At 39.1% G+C, this 23,386-nt stretch overlaps 1 protein-coding gene across 5 annotated transcripts in view; it reads left to right on the top strand.

Moving 5' to 3' along the window:
- PHKA1 (phosphorylase kinase regulatory subunit alpha 1) overlaps positions 1 to 23,386 on the top strand; it is a 149,135-nt gene that overhangs the window by 56,036 nt on the left and 69,713 nt on the right. For all 5 annotated transcript variants that reach the window (XM_057495520.1, XM_057495519.1, XM_057495518.1 and 2 more), the window contains 2 exons: positions 1,215 to 1,293; positions 7,854 to 7,988. In XM_057495520.1, the coding sequence (XP_057351503.1) occupies positions 1,215 to 1,293; positions 7,854 to 7,988 (214 nt within the window). The remainder of the gene's footprint in view (positions 1 to 1,214; positions 1,294 to 7,853; positions 7,989 to 23,386) is intronic.

The raw sequence follows: 23,386 nt of genomic DNA, 5'->3' as shown, positions 1-23,386 counted from the left end.
CTTGCCCTCTTAAAATGCCCGTTGGTGCCTTACCTGGTAACTGACTGACGAATGCACTTGTGCTTACATAGTACTGACTGATGGTAATGACTAATTTAAGTGCTAACTTTTCCAAGCAACATGTTTCATTCTTTAATTGAATAAACTGATATGATCATTTCAAGCACCTTGACAGGAGGTTGGAAGCATCATAGTTTTTTGTTTACTTATTTGTTGCTTTGGTTTTTGGTAAGGGGCTCTTATATTAAATTCTTTTGACACAGCTTTTAATGAAGCACTTGGGAATTTCTTACTTTAGGTCCAGCTTATTCGTGACATTTTGAGCCTATAGGAAGGGTTCTCTTTCTCAAAGTTTTCCAGATGTACTGGCAAATCTATTTCTCCATTGTAAATTATTATGATAAGCTGTATAACCCAGGCTCCTAGAGGATTTAGGATGGCACTTATCTATCTTCTCTGAGCCAGGTTCTTTGACGTGCCTACATATGACTATTTTCTGAAGCTGTTTTCATTCATTCTGTGTTGTTTTGCTTTGTTTTCCCCAGTTTTATTGAGATATAATTGACATGCATCAATATGAGTTTCAGATGTACAGCATAAAGGTTTGATTACCTTTAGTTGACACTATTATGAAGGTAGCAAGAATGGGCAGAATGATTTGTTTAAAATAATCCTTACCTGGTGACTTTCTCATTCAATTAGAATAAATTAAATGTTCTGAAAAACAGAGGGGATGAATGGTGTTCTTAAGAGCAAAACAGGTGAGTTCATCCCATTTCATCATGGACAGAAACAAAAGGCAAGTCAAAAGATATTTTGAGCAGGAAGAATAGCAGTCATGTGAATAAATGAGAAAGCAACAAAGCTAATGACTTAACTTATTGATAATAAGCATTGTGATCTGATCATTTAATCATGTACATCCAGTGAAGGTGGAAAACCTTACAAAACTTTCTGCTTCTCATTTATATCCCATCTATTTCCAAAACTTGGAATTTGTGACAGCCACTAGAAATTAACTCCAGGTAAAATTAATTAGATCAGTATTCTGGAGTTCAGATATTTTCATACAGTAAAGGTATTTGTTTCCTTTGTATACCTGCCTCTCACATGTTATGGTGCAGGGTTCTCACACTGGTATGTTGTTTCTCCTCAAACATTAGCTTTTTTTTTTTTGAGACATATTAATCGATCTTTTTATGGTTTTTCTTTAGGGATTTTTAGCCCCTGGAGAAATTGATCCTCTGAATCGTAGGTTTTCTACTGTACCAAAGCCAGATGTTGTGGTTCAAGGTATGTTTTCTTATTCCCAGCATCAGAAACTTTATATTAAAGATCCTGTTTAGACCAGTAAAAGGCGACTTTATTCTTTATCATGTACTTTGTTAGGCTTCAAAAAGTATAGAATAAACTTGGTTCTGTTTGGTTTCAGAATTGCTGTTAATCTGAATCATGAACAAAAGCTTAAGAAATGGTGTTATGTGACACTCTTAACCACTCCTTAGTTCTGAAAACTCGTTTCATCGTCATGACATTGTATCCTCCTGATTATCTCTGCTTTCTTTCTGAGCATTTCTTTGTGCTTTTTCTGCTAGTACTCCTTTCTTCTCATACCCTCCTAATAGTTGTATACTTAGTTTTATAGTCTTGCCTTTGTGTATTTGTACCCTGTATTAGTTTGGTAGGGCTGCTTCCTTCATAATAAAATTTGCTTCCGTGGCTACAACTATTACCTATTTAGAGAGTACTCCAAATCTTTATTTTTTGTTCCTAACAACTAACTTAAGTTATGAGTTATCTGTGTAAAACACTGGGCTGAGCTCCATAAATATATTAAGAATTTTAGTCCCAATACTTATAAAACATTTTTACCACTTACACTTCAAATGCAAACTGACCTCTTTTTCCTCCATCCCATCCTTTTACCTTTCCCAGAAAAAGCAGATCTTTCCATGTTCCTTATCTCTCTCAGTGACATACATCACTGTTATCCTAGTCTCCTAGGTAGACAGTTTGAAGTGATTTCTGACTCTCCAACAACACTCTCCAATATACTACCAAGTCCTCCCGTAAAGCTCCTCTGAAATATCTCCAGTCACTTGACTTTGAAGTTCGGTTGATATGGAAAATAATCCTGTGTGTTCTCTAAGCCGTCTTACATTTGGCATCCTATGTGCTCATACAGGTAGTCTTTTGCTTATCAATGTACATAGCAAACATTATATAAAAGACCATTACTCTTCCCATCCCATGAGAAAGCTGGTTTTCCTGTGAGGCTTATGTCATCTGGCTATATTGCTCTCCTGGTTGCTCTAATTCATTTATTGAAGACTTTGAGGCTTGGGTCACATTCTTCTTCTTCTACCCCAACTCCTGCCATAGTTCTGGGTTTCAACAAAGAAGGAAGTGCCACCTAACATTTTAGCCTCAAAATTATTAGATACCCATAAACCCTAGTGACATTTCCCTCCACCTCTACCTTAGCCACACTCACTTTGAGGACCAAACTGTAGGACAGTTCCATCCCAGATATCTTTCATTCCAAAAAACCCCAATCTCCAGTCATAGCTATGTATTATTTCAGTTTTCCTTTTCCTCCTGTTATACTCGTCTCTATCTTCTCCTCCTCTGCCCTTCCCAACCTCTTGGTTGATACCTTAATCACCAGGGTACCATACTTCTACTACATCCACCAGAAAAATCATAGCCCCAGGACAATCTTATGGTATGCATTTTCCAGTCCTATACCTGCCCTGCTAAAGTCTACTGGAAAAAATCACAAAAATGAGCAGAGTGGTAGCACTGTAAATCCACAGTCTCCAACTTAGCTGGGCCCCCAGTGCCTCCTGTTAGTCCTTGTTCTTATTGTTAGCACTTTCATTCTTCTTATCCACTGTTCCAAACCTTTGTTTTCAACCCCAGCCCTTGTTTTCAGCCTCCTTCTTGGTCTGCTATGTCATGCTGGATAATCTTAATATTCTGATCTTTGTCATTTTCCACCCCTTCCCCACAATCTTACTTATATCTTCACTCATCCTTGCCTCTATTTCTCCAGTCTCAGAAAAGGCGTTTCTTCTTCTCTTCAAGGCCAACTCTGCCCTCTGTTGCTTGATCCTATCCTCTTCTCCAGCTTTCCTAGAAACCTACTTTTTCCTGTAATCTTCAAGCTCTTCCTCTCTGTTGGTTGTGATTTTTAGTTCCATTGACATGTTCATCTCCCTCTCGTTATCCTATCCTTCCTTTCTCATCAAACTGCCACTTCATTTTTTTCCCATTCTTTCTGTAGTCCTTTACAGTCCAGCTTATTACTCCTTGGCAAATGCATTTGCTTAAATGGTTGCCAAACTCAGTAGATATTTTTCAATCCATATCTTAGTGGATTTTTCTATTTCATTTATTTTCTATCTTTCTGAAAACTCTGAACTCCCATGTCTTCTGTGATGCTATACTCTCATGGGTCTCCTTCAACCTAAACTTTGCACTTTTCTAACTCATTCTGGGCTTCCTCTTCTATTTGCCTTTTAACTGTTGGTGTTCCTTGGAGTTCTCTCCATAGCCCACTGCTCTTCTAACTCAGAATATGTGTTCTTGTTGCTCAGCCTCCTCCTATTCCAAACCTTTTCCCTTTTCCTGCCTCCCACTTTGTTCCTCTCAGAAGATGATCTCACCTCCTATCCTGTAGAGAAAATATAGGCCACAAGACAAAAACCTTTTACTCCCACCCCCATGCTTTTCTTCCTCTGCCCATTTCTTATATGTTGAAATTTCTCAAGGTTATATTCTGGTTATACTCTTCTCTTCTCTATATAATCTCCTTGACCCACCTTATCTCTTTCTGTGCTAAAGACTTCTGAATCTATATCAATGTCCTTTAAGACAGCCCCACTTGGATGTCTCACATGCACTTTGAAGTCAGCATGTGTAAAATCAGTTTCATCCTCCTGGTACTACATCATCCATAACTGCTCTTCTCCCTATGTGCCCATGTCATTATATGGCATACCATTCTCCAGTTACACAGATAAACACCTGGAAAATCATTTTCAATTTCTTCTCCTCTCTCACCTTCTACATTCAGTAAGTTAACAAGTCCTGCTTTCTTTACCTCCTAAGTAATTCTGAAATCCATCTAGATCTCTCTAGTACCAATGTCATGATACTAATACAGGTAATCAGCATCCCTCCCATACATTACTGCAATAACTTTTTAAGTGGTCTCCCTGTCTTTAGTCTAGGCCTACTGCAGTATATCAGTTTATTCTTTAATCATCAACCTGAATATGTTTTTTTAAGATGCAGATATGGGTTTGTTATTCCCTGAATTACAATTCTGCAGGGGTCTCCCATTGCCAGCCTCCTAAACCTCCTTAACATGGCTTAAAAGGCTATTTGTGATCTACTATCTGTCCTTGTCTCCAGTGTCATTTCTCACCATTGCTCCTTCACCCTCCATGCTCCAGCTGTAAAGAACTTTTGGTAATTCTTATATCTGCCTTGTTCTCTGTTGCCCTTGAGCCTTTGTCTGTGCTATTTCTTCTGTCTGGAACAAGTTCTCCCTCACTTTTGCTTTGACCTTTGCCAGATTAATTACTGTGTAGCCCTCTTGAAGGACCCAATGTCAGTGTCATTTTCCCCAGGGATCATTTCTATCTTTGTATCCCTAGCATTTGGAAGTGCCTAGCACATAAGTGGTACCAAATAAGCATTTTCTAAATGTTTTATAAAACATGCAGTAAACAGAAAGCTGAGTTGTTGGGGTTGAAAGTATTTCTGGAGCCCCAGAGTGTTGTTCACTTGCCTCTCCTCAGTCTCCTCTACTCCTGCTACCAACTGCATTATCCTCTTCAGAAACCTGATTGCCAGTAGAGTGCAGTTTGGAAACTGTTACCCAAGGATGAAATATAAAATCCTTAGAGCAGCACATATGTCCTTCATGATACTCTAGCCTCTGTCTACCTTTCCAGATTCTTTTCTGTACTCTGAAAGGTATTTCATGCTGCAATAATATTGAAGTATACAGAGTCATCCCACCCCCACTGCCACACACACACACACACACACACACACACAAACGTTCTTTTTCATTATCATGCTTTATAATCATTCTGGACCTACCTAAAATACCTTCCTGCATTCCTGTTCCCTTCTTTCCCCTGACTAACTTATTCATTCTTTAAAACTCACATTAGATATCAAGTCTTTCAAGCAAACCTTTTCTGAAACCACCTCCTACAAACTCTGAACTAGATAGGTGTCACTCTTGGGTGATCTTATAATGTTTCATGTGAATCTCTATTTACCTAGCAGAGTATTTTCTAATCAGCTTGTATGTTTCAGTCCCATTACACTGTGAGCTCCTTGAGGAAGAAACTAACTTATTCATCTCAATATCCCTAGTGCCTAGCCTAGTACGTCATCCATTTAGGTGCTTAGTACATATTTATTAATGAATGAATGGATGACCACGTGTGTTTCCCTGGACTCTTCTCAACCCACTACCATTCTTCCTCTGTGCATTTTATCTGGAGAATCTATTGTTTTTTGTTTGTTTGTTTGTTTTTTGAGAGGGCATCTCTCATATTTATTGATCAAATGGTTGTTAACAACAATAAAATTCTGTATAGGGGACTCAATGCACAATCATTAATCAACCCCAAGCCTAATTCTCAACAGTCTCCAATCTTCTGAAGCATAACGAACAAGTTCTTACATGGTGAACAAGTTCTTACATAGTGAATAAGTTCTTACATGGTGAACAGTGCAAGGGCAGTCATATCACAGAAACTTTCGGTTTTGATCATGCATCATGAACTATAAACAATGAAGTCAGATATGATTATTCATTTGATTTTTATACTTGATATATATGTGAATCCCACATTTCTCCCTTATTTTTTTTTAAATAAAATGCTGAAGTGGTAGGTAGATGCAAGATAAAGGTAGAAAACATAATTTAGTGCTGTAAGAGGGCAAATGTAGATGATCAGGTCTGTGCCTATAGACTAAGTATTAATCCAAGCTAGACAAGGGCAACAAAAGAACATATGGTATGTGAACAGTTCCCAGGAATGTGTTGTTTTAATTTGTCCGATTTTTCTCAAACTATTCAAATTCAGTTAGACAATATCCATCATATTATTGATAAGTTTTCACAAATGCCTAGGGTACCTAACTGGTTTTCTTGGTTTCACTGGATATGGCTGGCAATTGTAGGTCTGCTTTTGTTATGTATCTGTATTCCTATTCTGTTAATGTGTGTATGCAATTTAACTAGTAGTTTGTTAAAACCTATACATGCTTATGTTACTCTACAAGAAGTTATGTCAAAGAAATAATCAATCTTCCCATGTTTTCTTCCATCTGCTACTTCTATAGCTTTTCTTCTTCCTTCCTAATTACAGCCCTTTAGTAGAATTCGTGCCTTATATCGAAAATTACCGAGTATCATAATTCTTCCAAGTGGTAAAGATACCTCAAGACAAATGCTGGGCATAGAAGCCACAGGGCATAAATCTGCAAAGAAGTAAAAAAGCTAACCTTTTCAAAGAATATTGCTTCTCTCTCACTTACCAACTTTACATTTCCCTGTATGGCCCCGGAAGATGGCTGGTTAGCCAGAGACAGGTAAGATTCCTCAAGGGAGGAACAACCTAATACAGGCACAGTCGCAGGGGGGCCATCAGGTGATAAATTGGGGATCAACAGAGGTGAGGCTTAGAACCTCACCCCCCCTGTTTTGAGAGAAATCTTCTGCATCCGAAAATCTATTGTTTTCATGTTTTGTATAATCATAGTCATGTTTTGAATCTATCATTTTCATGTTTTCATTTATAAGTAATCAAGATTGTGTTATGTCCCGGGAACTCTGTAGTCACCATATCCTGCATATCCTGCCCCAGACAACAGCAACACAGCACCATGAGGTTCCCACAGTAGAAAAATACACCAGAGATAATGGCAGAAAAAAGCAAAGTAGCACTTTGTTAACTAGGCTTTTGCCTCAAAAACTCAACATAAAGAATACTGGTAAGCTGTAATCAACCAAGCAGTACCTTCATTTTCCCATAAGCCCAATTCACCACATCTACCAGCACTAAAGGAGGAGGAATATGTTGCATGTTTGCCCTTCATGCTTAGTGTCAAGCCAACAGAGGCCCCAGTCAGATTAGTGTTTCTCAGCCAGGTATCTGTCCTATAGAGGAGCTAGTCTGACCTCTTTCCTTGTAAATATGATTTACCACTTCAGAGACATGAGTGTAAGAGGAAGAAAAAGGAACTGTCCAGACTTGACAGGCTCTGAGTCTAGAGGATTTTTATCCCCATTCCCCCATCCTCCAAAAACAACCACATACAATTTCAACTATGGTACCTCAGTTCTTTCTCACAAGTTTACCTTGCCTTCTACCATTCTCCAGCTATGGAACAATTCTTATCATTAGGGTACTCTTTATTACCCTCATAATCCTGACTCTGGTCTTAAGGGTAGAGATATGAAAGAGCCTTGGGGAATCAACTTTTACTAAAGCTATAAGACATCACATGTTGGATATTTTGTTCCTATTTAAACATGGAATCCCAGATATAAAGATAGTGTGGCATTCTCTAGGAACACATAACTGCTTAGCCAAAAAGCAGAATCTAATCTGGTCATGAAATCTTTTTTCCCTTTCCATTTAGATAATATTGTTATGTATGTGATCTTTGTTTCATCAAAGTTTCTCAATAACTGTTGTTAATTACCTACCCTTCCTTTCTCTTCCCTTCAAAAGAAATTATGTGACTTGAGAGATTTTTAGGTTCCTATTAAAGTAAAATTTTCTGTTGACCTCATCTTCTTTCTTTCTTTCCTATAGTTTCCATTCTAGCTGAGACAGAGGAAATCAAAGCCATTTTGAAGGACAAGGGAATTGATGTGGAGACCATTGCCGAGGTGTACCCCATCAGAGTACAACCAGCTCGTATTCTCAGCCACATTTATGCCAGCCTAGGTAAGGAGATTGGCCAGCCTGCTAATATTAAAAGCATTATTTGACGCAAGCTGGTTTCTTTCCTCTTTTCCTTTTTTTTTTTTGATCTTGTATTGCTTTATTAAAATGGATCTGAGAAGGAATTTAGAGTCTCTGGAATCTAAGTTTCTATATATCCTGAGCAAGCTTGCTAAATATAGGTAGCTTTATGAACTCTTTGATACATAGGGCATGGCTGATACCAGACAATATTACATCTTCATTCCAAGTGTGTGCTTAACTAACATGTTCCCCCCTTTCTTGGGACCTGTATTTCTGTTTTGAATGCATGCTAATCATATGTAGAGTAATTGCCAAGGAATTTGTTTTTAGGTCCTTCTATTCTTCATCATGTAGTGAACTCATTGACAGTATAAAAAATTCCACTTCATAATCTAATACTTGTTTTTAATTAGTACTCAATTTCTATTCAATTTGTTCAACTTAGTGATAGGCACATTAAACCAATTACAAATTATGTATGTACACATTATTACACATTTCACATTAAACAAACTATTACACTGTTAACTAAAAAAAAGGATATGCAAGATTTCTAAACTTGGAATGCTGAATAGTGACCCCTGAAGATATCCAGACCCCAAAATACATCCAGGTCCTAATTATTGGAACCTTTATATGGCAAAAGAGACTTTGCAGGTATTATTAAATTAAGGAGCTTAAAATGAGGGGGATTATCCTGGATTATCCAGTTGGGCCCTAAATATAATCACAAGTGTCCTTATAAAAGGAAGACAGAGGGAGATCAGATTATCTATACAAGTAGGAGATAGGAGGATGGAAATAAGGTATTAGAGTGATGCAGCTATGAGCCAGATTTCCAAGGAATGCCCACAGCTTCTAAAAGGTGGAATTGTCAAGGAACAGATTCTCCCCAGGAGCTTCCAGAAGAAACCAGTCCTGCTGACACCTTGATTTTGCTTTTAGTCCTTAATATTCATTTTGGACTTCTGACCTCCAAAACTGTAAGAGAATAAATACGTTGTGGACAAAAATTCATTTAAGTCACCTTGAAATAAAGATGGAATTTTATTTGAGCCTGGCTGAGGACTTCTAAGTGCAGAAACATTAAGTCCCATGGATAAGAGAAATGTTTCAAGGAGTCCAAGTTTTAAGAACGTTTTTATATCCTCAGGGAGACATGCAAGAAAGACAGAATTTCAAAAGGGATATATTCCATAAAATATGCCATGCTAAAAGAAGGGTTGGGGTCCATATACATCTTGGCACCAAAGGGCATTAAGGGGAAGGGCAAACATTCTTGCTTATCTTACATCCTTGAGCAGGAATCTGACAGCAAAGGAGGACAGATGTGGTGATGCATACTTGTTTTTAGCTTTTAACTTGGCTTTAATTAACAGATTTTAATAGAGTTAGAAAATTTAAGTTTTCAGGGGTGGCCATTATGAGACTCCCAGAGTCAATGAAACTTTCAGTACTTAAGCCTTAGAAATCTTTTTTGTGGTCCCTAATACTGTGGTCAGTTTTCTTTATTTAATGTGCTGTTTTAAGCCACTAAGTTTGTAATAATTTCTTACAGCAGAAATAGGAAAGTAATACAGATTTTGGTACTAGAATATGGTATGATGCTGTAAGAAATTCCTAAAAATGTGGAAGTGGCTTTGGAATCAAGTATTGGGTAGAGGCTGGTAGAATTTTGAGTCACACAGCAGAAAAAGTCTAGACTGCCTCAAACAAACTGTTGGTAGAAATACGGATTCTAAAGGGCTAAGAAGGAAATGAAGAACATGTTATTAGAAACTTGAGGAGAAGGATTCTTGTTATACAGTGGCAGAAAGCTTATGAGCTGAATGGCATCTTATAATTTTGTCAGAACTATAAGTGATGAACTTGGATATTTAGCTGAGGAGATTTTCAAGCAAAATATTGAAATCATGCCTGGTTTTTTTTCTTGCTGCTTATAGTCAAATGCAAGAGGAAAGAACTAAGTTGAGGAAAGAAAAATAAAGCAAAAAAGAACCAGGACTTGACATTCTCAGCCTGTCCACATTGGAAAAGATAACAAAATTAGGAGATCTGCTATCAGGAAAACATGCTCTGGGAAAAAAGTCAAGGGAGTAGCTGGACAACCTTTTACTAGTGCTTTGGAAAGAGCAAAAGATCAGAGTATTCACACAGAGAGTTCTTTGAAGAAATTAGGTCTGTAACTCATGGATCCCCTCAACCATCTCACAGAATCTAGGAACAGTGATGGGATAATCCAGGAAAGAACTTGATGAGAACCCTCTTGTCTAATAGTGTGAACCCCTATGACATACATGCAGCACTCACAAGGTTTTTGAGAATGTTATACAGCAGAAACACTGCCAACTTGGACTAGAAGGCAGAGGGAGACGTCAAGATAAAAGCAGAGTGTTGGAATTCCAAAATTCTGTAGTCAAGAAGCAGGCTGATAAAACTACTCAGTGGCAAACAAGAACTAGCCTTCGAGAAAAAGGAAGGGTGACTTCAAGGGAGGTGACTTGGGCTCAGAGGGTAGAGCCTCAAGCCTACCATGCCTTGAAACCTGATGGAGTTTGCCCAGTTGGATTTCAAAATTGCTTGGGGCTGCTGACTCCTTTATTTCTTTCATTTTCTCCTTTGTGGGAGGACTCTCCCAGGAGACTCCAGAAGAAACCAGCCCTGCTGACATCTTAATTTTGACTTTACCTCATAATAGCCATGGAGGCTCATTTTGGACTTCTGACCTCCAAAACTAAGTGTATAAATGTGTGTGTTTTTTTTTTTTGTGTGAGGGTATCTCTCATATTTATTGATCAAATAGTTGTTAACCACAACAAATCTCTGTATAGGGGGGTCAATACTCAATGCACAATCATTAATCCACCCCAAGCCCAATTTTTGTCAGTCTCCAATCTTCTGATGCATAACGAACAAATTCTTACATGGAGTACAAATTCTTACATAGTGAATAAGTTACATGGTGAACAGTGCTAGGGCAGTCATCACAGAAGCTTTCGGTTTTGTTAATGCATTATGAACTATACACAGTCAGTTCAAATATGAATATTCATTTGATTTTTAAACCTGATTTATATGTGGATACCACATTTCTCTATTATTATTATTTTTAATAAAATGCTGAAGTGGTAGGTAGATACGAGATAAAGGTAGAAAACAGAGTTTAGTGTTGTAAGAGAGCAAATGTAGATGATCAGGTGTGTGCCTGTAGACTATGTGTTAATCCGTGCTAGACGAGGGCAATAAACATCCATGTATGCAGAAGATTTCTCTCAGAACATGAGGGGGGAGGTTCTAAGCCTCACCTCTGCTGCTCCCCATTTTCTCACCAGATGGCCCCCTGCGACTGTGCCTGTCTTAGGTTGTTCCTCCCTTGAGGAATCTTACCCGTCTCTGGCTAACCAGTCATCTTCCGGGGCCATACAGGGAAATGTTAAGTTGGTAAGTGAGAGAGAAGCCATATCGTTTGAAAAGGTTAGCTTTTTACTTCTTTGCATATTTATGCCCTGTGGCTTCTATGCCCAGCATTTGTCTTGAGGTGTCTTTACCACTTGGAAGAATTATGATACTCGGTAAATTCGACATGTGGCACGAGTTCTATTTAAAGGTTGTGATTAGGTAGGAAGAAGAACAGCTACAGAAGTAGCAGGCAGAAGAAAACCTGGGAAGATTGATTATTTCTTTGACATATCTTCTTGTAGAGTTACTTCAGCATGGATAGGTTTTAAACGACTAATTAAATTGTGCACACACATTAACATAATAGGAATATAGTTACCTAACCAAAGCATACCTGTAATTACCAGCCATCTCCAGTGAAACCAAGAAAACCAGTTAGGCACCTTAGGCATTTGTGAAAACTTATCTATGATATGGTGGATATTGTCCGACTGAACTTAAACAGTCTGAGAGAATTCAGATAAACTAGAACACCCCATTCCTGGGGACTGTTCATATCCCATATGTTCTTTTAACGATAAATAGTCTGTGGTTGTAAGATTTTGGAGTGCTACAATTTGCACTTCTCCTAATTCTTGGTTGAGTTCCAACAGTATAGATCCAGTCCAATTTTTGTTTTACTGCATGCACAGGCCAGCTTAGATATCTCCTTCATCTTTCCCATGGCAAGTCCAGGAACTGGTGGGATGAGTGCATCTACACCTGTGACAGTGCGTGGGTCTTTGTTGAAGTTTTTTTTTTTTTTTTTTCTGATCATCTTCTGTCATGAGTCTTCCTGAGAGTGCTGATGTTGGAAGTTCTTTTTCATATCGTATCTTAGTTCATTTTCGGGGTAGCCAAATTAGGCTTTGATCCTCTGTATAAACACAAACAGACCCTTTGCCTACACTTTTATATGTCCTTTATATCATTGTGTAGAACTCATTAGAGGTCACCACATAGGAACTGCATTTTTTTTTAATCATTAATCTACACTTACATGACGAATACTTTGTTTACTAGGCTCTCCCCTATACCATGTCCCCCCTATATACTCCTTTACAGTCACTGTCCATCAGCGTAGCAACCTGTTGTAGAATCACTACTTGTCTTCTCTGTGTCATACAGCCCTCCCCTTTCTCCCACCCCGCTATGGATGCTAATCTTAATACCCCCCTACTTCTCCCCCCCTTATCCCTCCCTACCCACCCATCCTCCCCAGTCCCTTTCCCTTTGGTACCTGTTAGTCCATTCTTGAGTTCTGTGATTCTGCTGCTGTTTTGTTCCTTCAGTTTTTCCTTTGTTCTTATATTCCACAGATGAGTGAAATCATTTGGTATTTCTCTTTCTCTGCTTGGCTTGTTTCACTGAGCAAAATACCCTCCAGCTCGATCCATGTTGCTGCAAATGGTTGGATTTGCCCTTTTCTTATGGCTGAGTAGTATTCCATTGTGTATATGTACCACGTCTTCTTTATCCATTCATCTATCGATGGACATTTAGGTTGCTTCCAATTCTTGGCTATTGTAAATAGTGCTGCGATAAACATAGGGGTGCACTGATCTTTCTCATACTTGATTGCTGCATTCTTAGGGTAAATTCCTAGGAGTGCAATTCCTGGGTCAAATGGTAAGTCTGTTTTGAGCATTTTGATGTACCTCCATACTGCTTTCCACAATGGTTGAACAAGTTTACATTCCCACCAGCAGTGTAGGAGGGTTCCCCTTTCTCCACAGCCTCGCCAACATTTGTTGTTGTTTGTCTTTTGGATGGCAGCCATCCTTACTGGTGTGAGGTGATACCTCATTGTAGTTTTAATTTGCATTTCTCTGATAATTAGCGATGTGGAGCATCTTTTCATGTGTCTGTTGGCCATCTGTATTTCTTTTTTGGAGAACCGTCTGTTCAGTTCCTTTGCCCATTTTTTAATTGGGTTATTTGTTTTTTGTTTGTTGAGGCGTGTGAGCTCTTTATATATTCTGGACGTCAAGCCTTTATCGGATGTGTCATTTTCAAAGATATTCTCCCATACTGTAGGGTTCCTTTTTGTTCTATTGATGGTGTCTTTTGCTGTACAGAAGCTTTTCAGCTTAATATAGTCCCACTTGTTCATTTTTGCTGTTGTTTTCCTTGCCCGGGGAGATATGTTCAAGAAGAGGTCACTCATGTTTATGTCTAAGAGGTTTGTGCCTATGTTTTCTTCCAAGAGTTTAATGGTTTCATGACTTACATTCAGGTCTTTGATCCATTTTGAGTTTACTTCTGTATATGGGGTTAGACGATGGTCCAGTTTCAATCTCCTACATGTAGCTGTCCAGTTTTGCCAGCACCATCTGTTGAAGAGACTGTCATTTCGCCATTGTATGTCCATGGCTCCTTTATCAAATATTAATTGACCATATATGTCTGAGTTAATGTCTGGATTGTCTAGTCTGTTCCATTGGTCTGTGGCTCTGTTCTTGTGCCAGTACCAAATTGTCTTGATTACTATGGCTTTATAATAGAGCTTGAAGTTGGGGAGTGAGATCCCCCCTACTTTATTCTTCTTTCTCAGGATTGCTTTGGCTATTCGGGGTCTTTGGTGGTTCCATATGAATTTTTGAATTATTTGTTCCAGTTCATTGAAGAATGTTGCTGGTAGTTTCATAGGGATTGCATCAAATCTGTATATTGCTTTGGGCAGGATGGGCATTTTGACGATATTAATTCTTCCTAGCCATGAGCATGGGATGCGTTTCCATCTGTTAGTGTCCCCTTTAATTTCTTTTAAGAGTGACTTGTAGTTTTCAGAATATAAGTCTTTCACTTCTTTGGTTAGGTTTATTCCTAGGTATTTTATTTTTTTTGATGCAATTGTGAATGGAGTTGTTTTCCTGATTTCTCTTTCTGTTGGTTCATTGTTGGTATATAGGAAAGCCACAGAGTTCTGTGTGTTGATTTTGTATCCTGCAACTTTGCTGTATTCCGATATCAGTTCTAGTAGTTCTGGGGTGGAGTCTTTAGGGTTTTTTATGTACAGTATCATGTCATCTGCAAATAGTGACAGTTTGACTTCTTCTTTGCCAATCTGGATTCCTTGTATTTTTTTGTTTTGTCTGATTGCCGTGGCTAGGACCTCTAGTACAATGTTAAATAACAGTGGGGAGAGTGGGCATCCCTGTCTAGTTCCCGATCTCAGCGGAAATGCTTTCAGCTTGTCGCTATTCAATATAATGTTGGCTGTGGGTTTTTCATAGATGGCCTTTATTATGTTGAGGTACTTGCCCTCTATTCCCATTTTGCTGAGAGTTTTTATCATGAATGGATGTTGAACTTTGTCAAATGCTTTTTCAGCATCTATGGAGATGATCATGTGGTTTTTGTCTTTCTTTTTGTTGATGTGGTGGATGATATTGATGGACTTTCGAATGTTGTGCCATCCTTGCATCCCTAGGATGAATCCCACTTGGTCATGGTGTACGATGGTTTTGATGTATTTTTGAATTCGGTTTGCTAAAATTTTATTGAGTATTTTTGCGTCTATGTTCATCAGGGATATTGGTCTGTAGTTTTCTTTTTTGGTGGTGTCTTTGTCTGGTTTTGGTATTAGGGTGATGTTAGCTTCATAGAATGAGTTTGGGAGTATCCCCTCCTCTTCTATTTCTTGGAAAACTTTAAGGAGAATGGGTATTATGTCTTCCCTGTATGTCTGATAAAATTCCGAGGTAAATCCATCTGGCCCGGGGGTTTTGTTCTTTGGTAGTTTTTTGATTACCGCTTCAATTTCGTTGCTGGTAATTGGTCTGTTTAGATTTTCTGTTTCTTTTTGGGTCAGTCTTGGAAGGTTGTATTTTTCTAGGAAGTTGTCCATTTCTCCTAGGTTTCCCAGCTTGTTAGCATATAGGTTTTCATAGTAGTCTCTAATAATTCTTTGTATTTCTGCGGGATCTGTTGTGATTTTTCCTTTCTCATTTCTGATACTGTTGATTTGTGTTGACTCTCTTTTCCTCTTAATAAGTCTGGCTAGAGGCTCATCTATTTTGTTTATTTTCTCGAAGAACCAGCTCTTGGTTTCATTGATTTTTGCTATTGTTTTATTCTTCTCAATTTTATTTATTTCTTCTCTGATCTTTATTATGTCCCTCCTTCTGCTGACCTTAGGCCTCATTTGTTCTTCTTTTTCCAATTTTGATAGTTGTGACATTAGACCGTTCATTTGGGATTGCTCTTCCTTTTTTAAATATGCTTGGAGTGCTATATACTTTCCTCTTAAGACTGCTTTTGCTGCGTCCCACAGAAGTTGGGGCTTAGTGTTGTTGTTGTCATTTGTTTCCATATATTGCTGGATCTCCATTTTGATTTGGTCATTGATCCATTGATTATTTAGGAGCGTGTTGTTTAGCCTCCATGTGTTTGTGAGCCTTTTTGCTTTCTTTGAACAGTTTATTTCTAGTTTAATGCCTTTGTGGTCTGAAAAGTTGGTTGGTAGGATTTCAATATTTTGGAATTTACTGAGGCTCTTTTTGTGTCCTAGTATGTGGTCTATTCTGGAGAATGTTCCATGTGCACTTGAGAAGAACGTGTATCCTGTTGCTTTTGGATGTAGAGTTCTGTAGATGTCTATTAGGTCCATCTGTTCTAGTGTGTTGTTCAGTGCCTCTGTGTCCTTACTTATTTTCTGTCTGGTGGATCTGTCCTTTGGAGTGAGTGGTGTGTTGAAGTCTCCTAGAATGAATGCATTGCATTCTATTTCCTCCTTTAGTTCTGTTAATATTTGTTTCAGGTATGTTGGTGCTCCTGTATTGGGTGCATATATATTTATAATGGTTATATCCTCTTGATGGACTGAGCCCTTTAGCATTATGTAATGTCCTTCTTTTTCTTTTGTTACTTTCTTTATTTTGAAGTCTGTTTTGTCTGATACCAGAATTGCAACACCTGCTTTCTTCTCTCTGTTGTTTGCTTGAAATATCTTTTTCCATCCCTTGACTTTAAGTCTGTGCGCATCTTTGGGTTTGAGGTGAGTCTCTTGTAAGCAGCATATGGATGGATCTTGCTTTTTTATCCATTCTATTACTCTGTGTCTTTTGATTGGTGCATTCAGTCCATTTACATTTAGGGTGATTATTGAAAGGTATGAATTTATTGCCATTGCAGGCTTTAAGTTTGTGGTTACCAATGGTTTAGAGTTAGCTTCTTTACTGTCTTACTGTCTAACTTAACTCGCTTGTTGAGCTATTATAAACACAATCTGATGATTCTTTATTTCTCTCCCTTCTTATTCCTCCTCCTCCCTTCTTCATATGTTGGGTGTTTTGTTGTGTGCTCTTTTTAGGAGTGCTCCCATCTAGAGCAGTCCCTGTAGGATGCCCTGTAGAGGTGGTTTGTGGGAGGCAAATTCCCTCAACTTTTGCTTGTCTGGGAATTGTTTAATCCCTCCTTCATATTTAAATGATATTCGTGCTGGATACAGTAGTCTTGGTTCGAGGCCCTTCTGTTTCATTGCATTAAGTATATCATGCTATTCTCTTCTGGCCTGTAGGGTTTCTGTTGAGAAGTCTGATGATAGCCTGATGGGTTTTCCTTTGTAGGTAACCTTTTTTTTCTCTCTGGCTGCCTGTAATACTTTGTCCTTGTCTTTGATCTTTGCCATTTTAATTATTATGTGTCTTGGTGTTGCCCTCCTTGGATCCCTTGTCATGGGAGTTCTGTGTACCTCTGTGGTCTGAGAGGCCATTTCTTCCCCTAGTTTGGGGAAATTTTCAGCAATTATTTCTTCAAAGACATTTTCTATCCCCTTTTCTCTCTCTACTTCTTCTGGAATACCTATGATTCTTATATTATTCCTTTTAGATTGATCACTCAGCTCTCTTAAAATTCTTTCATTCCTGGAGATCCTTTTATCTCTCTCTGCATCAGCTTCTCTGCGTTCCTGTTCTCTGTTTTCTAGTCCATTAATGGTCTCTTGCATCTCGTCCATTCTGTTTTGAAGTCCTTCCAGAGCTTGTTTTATTTCTGAATTCTCCTTCCTTAGTTCTTGCATATTTCTCTGCAAGTCCATCAGCATGGTTATGACTTTTGTTTTGAATTCTTTTTCAGGTAGACTGGCTAAATCTATCTCCCCAGATTCCTTCTCAGGGGAAGATGTAGCAGATGCTGAAGCTGTCTGGGTTAGTCTTGTCTGGATCATATTTTTTTGCCTTTTCATGTTGACAGGTGCTATTGACTGTCAGCTGGGAGGGCCAAAATTTTCACTTGCTACTGGCCTTTCTTTACTGGGACAACTGCGACCCCTAGTGGCTTGTGTTGGGTAATTGCGTGTAGAGTGGGTCTTTGTGTCTTGCCTGGCCGGAAGGGAGAAATTTCCCTTTCTGTGGGCGGAATTTGTCTCAGGCTGCTTCTCTGCTTTCGCAGCGCCCGGGGGGATAATGGATGGGGGGGCTGCTTGACTGTTTGCCTCCGTGAGGGGTCTCAGAGCTGTTGCCCAGGGGGTTAGTGCACCCGGTTTTCCCTGTAATTTCCAGCTGCTGTACTGTGACCTGGGTTGTTTCCGTCAAGCTTTTAAGTCCCTGTCCCTTTAAGACTTTCAAAAAGCCCCCGCTTTTCTTTGTCACAGGGGCATCAGCTTCAGCACCCGCTCAGAGGTCTTACTCCCTGTTCCCCCAGTATCCAGGGCCCCCTGGGCATGTACTGTGTCTGCGCTCTGGCCCGGATGGCTGGGGCTGGGTGTTCGGCAGTCCTGGGCTCCGTCTCCCTCCCGCTCTGCCTATTGTTCTCCCGCCGGGAGCTGGGGGGAGGGGCGCTCGGGTCCCGCAGGGCCGGGGCTTGTATCTTACCCCTTTCACCAGTCGCTGGGTTCTCACTGGTGTAGCTGCAGTCTGGCCACTGTCCTGCGTCTTCTGGTCTCTCTTTTAGGGCTAGTTGTGTTTGTTGTATTTTCAAAAGTATATATGTTTTTGGGAGGAGATTCCCACTGTCCTACTCACGCCGCCATGTTGGCTCCGCCTCCTAAATGTGTGTTGTTTTAAGCCACAAGTTTGTTATAGCACCAATGGAAAAATAATATAATCTTAAAACAAGACACAAAGGCGTAAATTTGTAAAGATTGCATCTTAGAGAGTGGATTGCAACTTACAAACCCAAAGCCTACTTTGTGTATATGAGTGTGGGAGTACTTTTTGTGTATAAATATGTGTGTGTGTGTGTGTGTGCATTTTTTCTTCACCAAGAATGGTCTGTTAGTAATTACAGTCAAGCCAAATCTGGCCTAGCTCAAAACCAGACTCTTCTTTTTACTGACACCTACTCCAGACACTCAGTTTCTATGGCAGTTATGTAAATCCAAATTGTGAGGGAATCAACCAAGGAGGAGAAAACCAACAGTCAAAGCTGACTTTTCTCTAGCTCTCCTAGGCACCCATATTTTATGCCAACAAGGCCAGAGCTGTTAACACTGCATACGTCTTTAGAAATACACAGATTTCCCCCCACTTCCATCCTAGCTATAATGTAGAAATTCCCTTTTCTTTTCAATTCAAGTGCAAGGTTGGAATTTCCTAAAGAAACTGTAAAAGTATAAACACAAATTTATACTTGAAACCAATAGAATATTGTATATCAACTACACTTCAATTTTAAAAAGATATAAACACATAGAAATTAACAAGTTTGTTTCAGATCCTAATTAATTTCTAAAATCCAGCCACAAATTAGCTTGACTGTTATAAAATACTGAGCCCCTGGTCCCCTTCCCTTTTTCAATTTTACCCCAGGAAAATGCCAAGTCTCAAGACTCTGAAACTTCTGAGACTGATTAAGGTTGATACTTTACTAGGTGGGATGGGTACCTCAGTCCTTCCCAGAACCTGCTTTCTGTTTTTTATTTCCTTGGCCATTCCCTCTAGTCTCAGACTGTAAGGTGCTCCTAGTCTCCACATGCCAGTCCACTAGCACTAAAGCCCTTGACGTAAGGAAGATATTTCTCTATCTGGCCCAAATTGTACACCCTGAGTATTAGTTGACCTTGTAATCACCTTCTCTGCCCCCTTAGAAATCTCTATGGTTGGGGGTTCATGCAAGTCATATTGGTACCTTTGACCTGGTTCTCTCTGGCTGTCACTCAGAAGTTGGCAGGTTAACTTTACCCTTTACTTCTTCACAATCATTATTCTAAACTCAACATAATCTCACTAGGATATAGGTAACTTCCAAGCTATGGGCTATCATTCCTGGAATCTACCTGCTTAACATCAAATCTCTCCAACAAACAGAAGCAAAGTCCTACTGATTAATTTTTCATAGCCTACACTCTGTTTTAGGCCTTTTACTAAGTTATTTCCTAGCCAAAGGAAATAAGGACTGATGGGTCTTGAGTTTAATGAATGACCAAACATTTCCAGGACTCAAGTAACTAGATATATTTATTTTCTAAATATGCTCCTTTATTGGCTTCATTCATTCATTTCTTTAATAAGGACTTGTTACTCACTTATTGTGTACCAGGCACTGGGCTAGATGCTGTGGGAAACAGACATAACCAAATATGGTACCATCTTATAAATGTTTTAACAATGATGTTATGTACAAAGTACAGAAGAAACTGGATAGATTTGCCTGGGAATGTCAAGAAAGGCATGATTTGATGACTTACCAAAAGACTCACTCTTCAAAATGCTATTTTAGCAACAATTTCACAGTAACAGAATTGCTTTAAGCATACATTGAATGGCAGCTGTAATCCCACCAAAGAAAAAGGGATATTCGTTCACCAAGAGTGTTCATTTATATGTTAAATAAATGGAATCCTCTGCCTCACTTTAACCATTCAGTATTTCATGTATTTCAGTTCCATAATATTCTTTAGTTTTTCTTAAATTACAAGGTTAATCACTGTAGGAACCTAAGAAATAAATATTAAACTCAAATATTTATAGAATGCTAATTATTTTTTAATTTGTTAGTACACATAGATACACATTCATAGTTATATGTAGTGTGTACATATTTACTTGTGTTCTATTTTTTTTACTTACTCTTTCATATATTTGCACATATTAAAAGAGCTATGTATTACTCTATCAAATTGAAGTAATTGTTCCCTTATTATTCAGTACATGAATTGTTTCCAACATTTTTATCCTTCTAGGAATGCCTTTGTTTATGCATTCATACATATACCCCTGTTTCCTTGGAGTATATTCTCAGAAACGGGATTCTGGATAAAGAGTATGAACAGTATTGTAGCTCTTGTTACACATTGCCAGATTATTCTTTAAAAAGACCAACGAGACAAGAGGGATTAAAGATGGCGGTGTGAGAGAAGAGACAGAGGCTTCCTCCTAAAACTGGATACAATTAGAAAATTTATTTGGCACAACTAATCCTGAGAGAGCAACAGAAAAGAGGACGGCATCAGACTGCACACACCTGGAGAAAAGAGCAGGCCCCACAGAATGCGGTAACGTACCAGAGCTGTGGCTCCCAAGCCCTTCCCCCACTCCAGCTCACCAGCTGGAGGAAGAGAAATGGAGCAGGGAGGGAGTGGAAGGCTTGGGACTGCTGAATACCTACATCTGGAGATCTGCTCTGGGAGTACAAACCTACATTTCATGGTGTTTTCATGAGACTCGCATAACTACCGGGTTGGAAAGTTAATACAGGCCGAGTTCCTCGGGAGACTGGGATCCAGGCCGCTTGTGGAAAGCAGGGAACCATATCCGGCTGCTCTGGGACAAAAACTTATACCTGTGTGCCCGGCCCACTGGCTCAGGCAGTGGAGACAGGCACAGCAGCCAGGAGGGGGAGAACAGCTCTTTTTTCCCCCCAGGCACCAGTACGGCTCCCCTGAAACCCCCAACATTGCTTCAGGGGCTGAGCAGCTACAGAATAGAACTTCTGGACACTAGAGGGCACCATACACAAACATGAAACACCAAAGGAACCTTGTCCAGAGTAAACTTATTACTACAACTCCCGAGAAAGATTTAAATGATATGGATCTCGTGACTCTTCCTGAAAGGGAGTTCAAAATAAAAATCATCAACATTCTAATGGAGGTACAGAAAGACATCCAAGAACTCAGGAATGAATTCAGGTTGGAGATCCAATTGTTGAAAAGCACGATGGAGGGTATTAAAAGCAGGTTGGATGTGGTGGAGGAGACAATAAATGAAATAGAAACTAGAGAAGGGGAATGCAAAGAAGCCGAGGCACAGAGAGAAAAAAGGATCTCTAAAAATGAAAGAATATTGAGAGAACTGTGTGACCAATCCAAATGCAACAATATTCTCATTATAGGGATACCAGAAGATGAAGAGAGAGAGAAAGGGATAGAAAGTGTCTTTGAGGAGGTAGTTGCTGAAAACTTCCCCAATCTGGGGAAGGACATAGTCTCTCAGACCATGGAGATCCACGGATCTCCCAACACAAGGGACCCAAGGAAGACAACACCAGGACACATAGTAATTAAAATGGGAAGGATCAAGGATAAGGACAGACTGTTAAAAGGAGCCAGAGGGAGAAATAAGATCACATACAAAGGAAAGCCCATCAGGCAAACATCAGACTTCTCAGCAGAAATCTTACAGGCCAGAAGTGAGTGGCATGATGTATTTAATGCCATGAAGCAGAAGGGCCTGGAACCAAGATTACTTTATCCAGCAAGATTATCATTTAAATTTGAAGGAGGGATTAAACAATTTCCAGAAAAACAAAACCTGAGAGAGTTTACCTCCCACAAACCATCGCTACAGTCTATTTTGGACGGACTGCTATAGATGGAAGTGTTCCTAGGGTCGGATAGCTGTCACCAGAGGTAGTAAAACCATGGTAGGGAGGGTGGAACAGCTGATTGTGAGGCAAATACAAAATGAAAAATATTATCCCCAATGTCAATCAAGGGATAGACAAAAAGTACAGAATATGATACCTAATATAGAAAGAATGAAGGAGGAAGAAAAAGGAGGAGAAATAGAAAAGAACCTTTAGATTGTGTTTGTAACAGCATACTAAGTGAGTTAAGTTAGACTCTTCGATAGTAAGGAAAGTAACCTGGAACCATTGATAACCACGAATCTAAAGCCTGAAATGGCAATAAGTACATACCTATTGATAATCACCTTAATGTAAATGGACTGAATGCACCAATCAAAAGATATAGAGTCACTGAATGGATAAAAAAACAAGACCCATCTATATGCTGCTTACAAGAGACTCACCTCAAACCCAAAGACATGCACAGACTAAAAGTCAAGGGATGGAAAAAGATATTTCACGCAAACAATAGGGAGAAAAAAGCAGGTGTTGCAGTACTAGTATCAGACAAAATAGACTTCAAAACAAAGAAAGTAACAAGTGATAAAGAAGGACATTACATAATGATAAAGGGCTCAGTCCAACAAGAGGATATAACCATTATAACTATATATGCACCCAACACAGGAGCACCAGCATATGTGAAACAAATACTAACAGAACTAAAGGAGGAAATAGAATACAATGAATTCATTTTTCGAGACTTCAACACACCATTCACTCCAAAGGACAGATCCACCAGACAAAAAAATAAGTAAGGACACAGAGGCACTGAACAACACATTAGAACAGATGCACTTAATAGACATCTATAGAACTCTACACCCAAAAGCAACAGGATACACATTCTTCTCAAGTACACATGGAACATTTTCCAGAAAAGACCACATACTAGGCCACAAAAAGAACCTCAGTAAATTCAGAAAGATTAAAATTCTACCAACCAACTTTTCAGACCAAAAAGGTATAAATCTAGAAATAAATGACAGCAAAAAGGCTCACAAGCACATCGAGGCTTAACAACATGCTTCTAAGTAGTCAATGGATCAATGACCAAATCAAAATGGAGATCCAGCAATATATGGAAATAAATGACAACAACAACACAAAGCCCCAACTTCTGTGGGACGCAGCGAAAGCACTCTTAA

Source organism: Manis pentadactyla, chromosome X (genome assembly GCF_030020395.1).
Source record: "Manis pentadactyla isolate mManPen7 chromosome X, mManPen7.hap1, whole genome shotgun sequence".
NCBI classification, from domain to species: domain Eukaryota; kingdom Metazoa; phylum Chordata; class Mammalia; order Pholidota; family Manidae; genus Manis; species Manis pentadactyla.
This window is presented reverse-complemented; position numbering and strand designations above follow the sequence as displayed.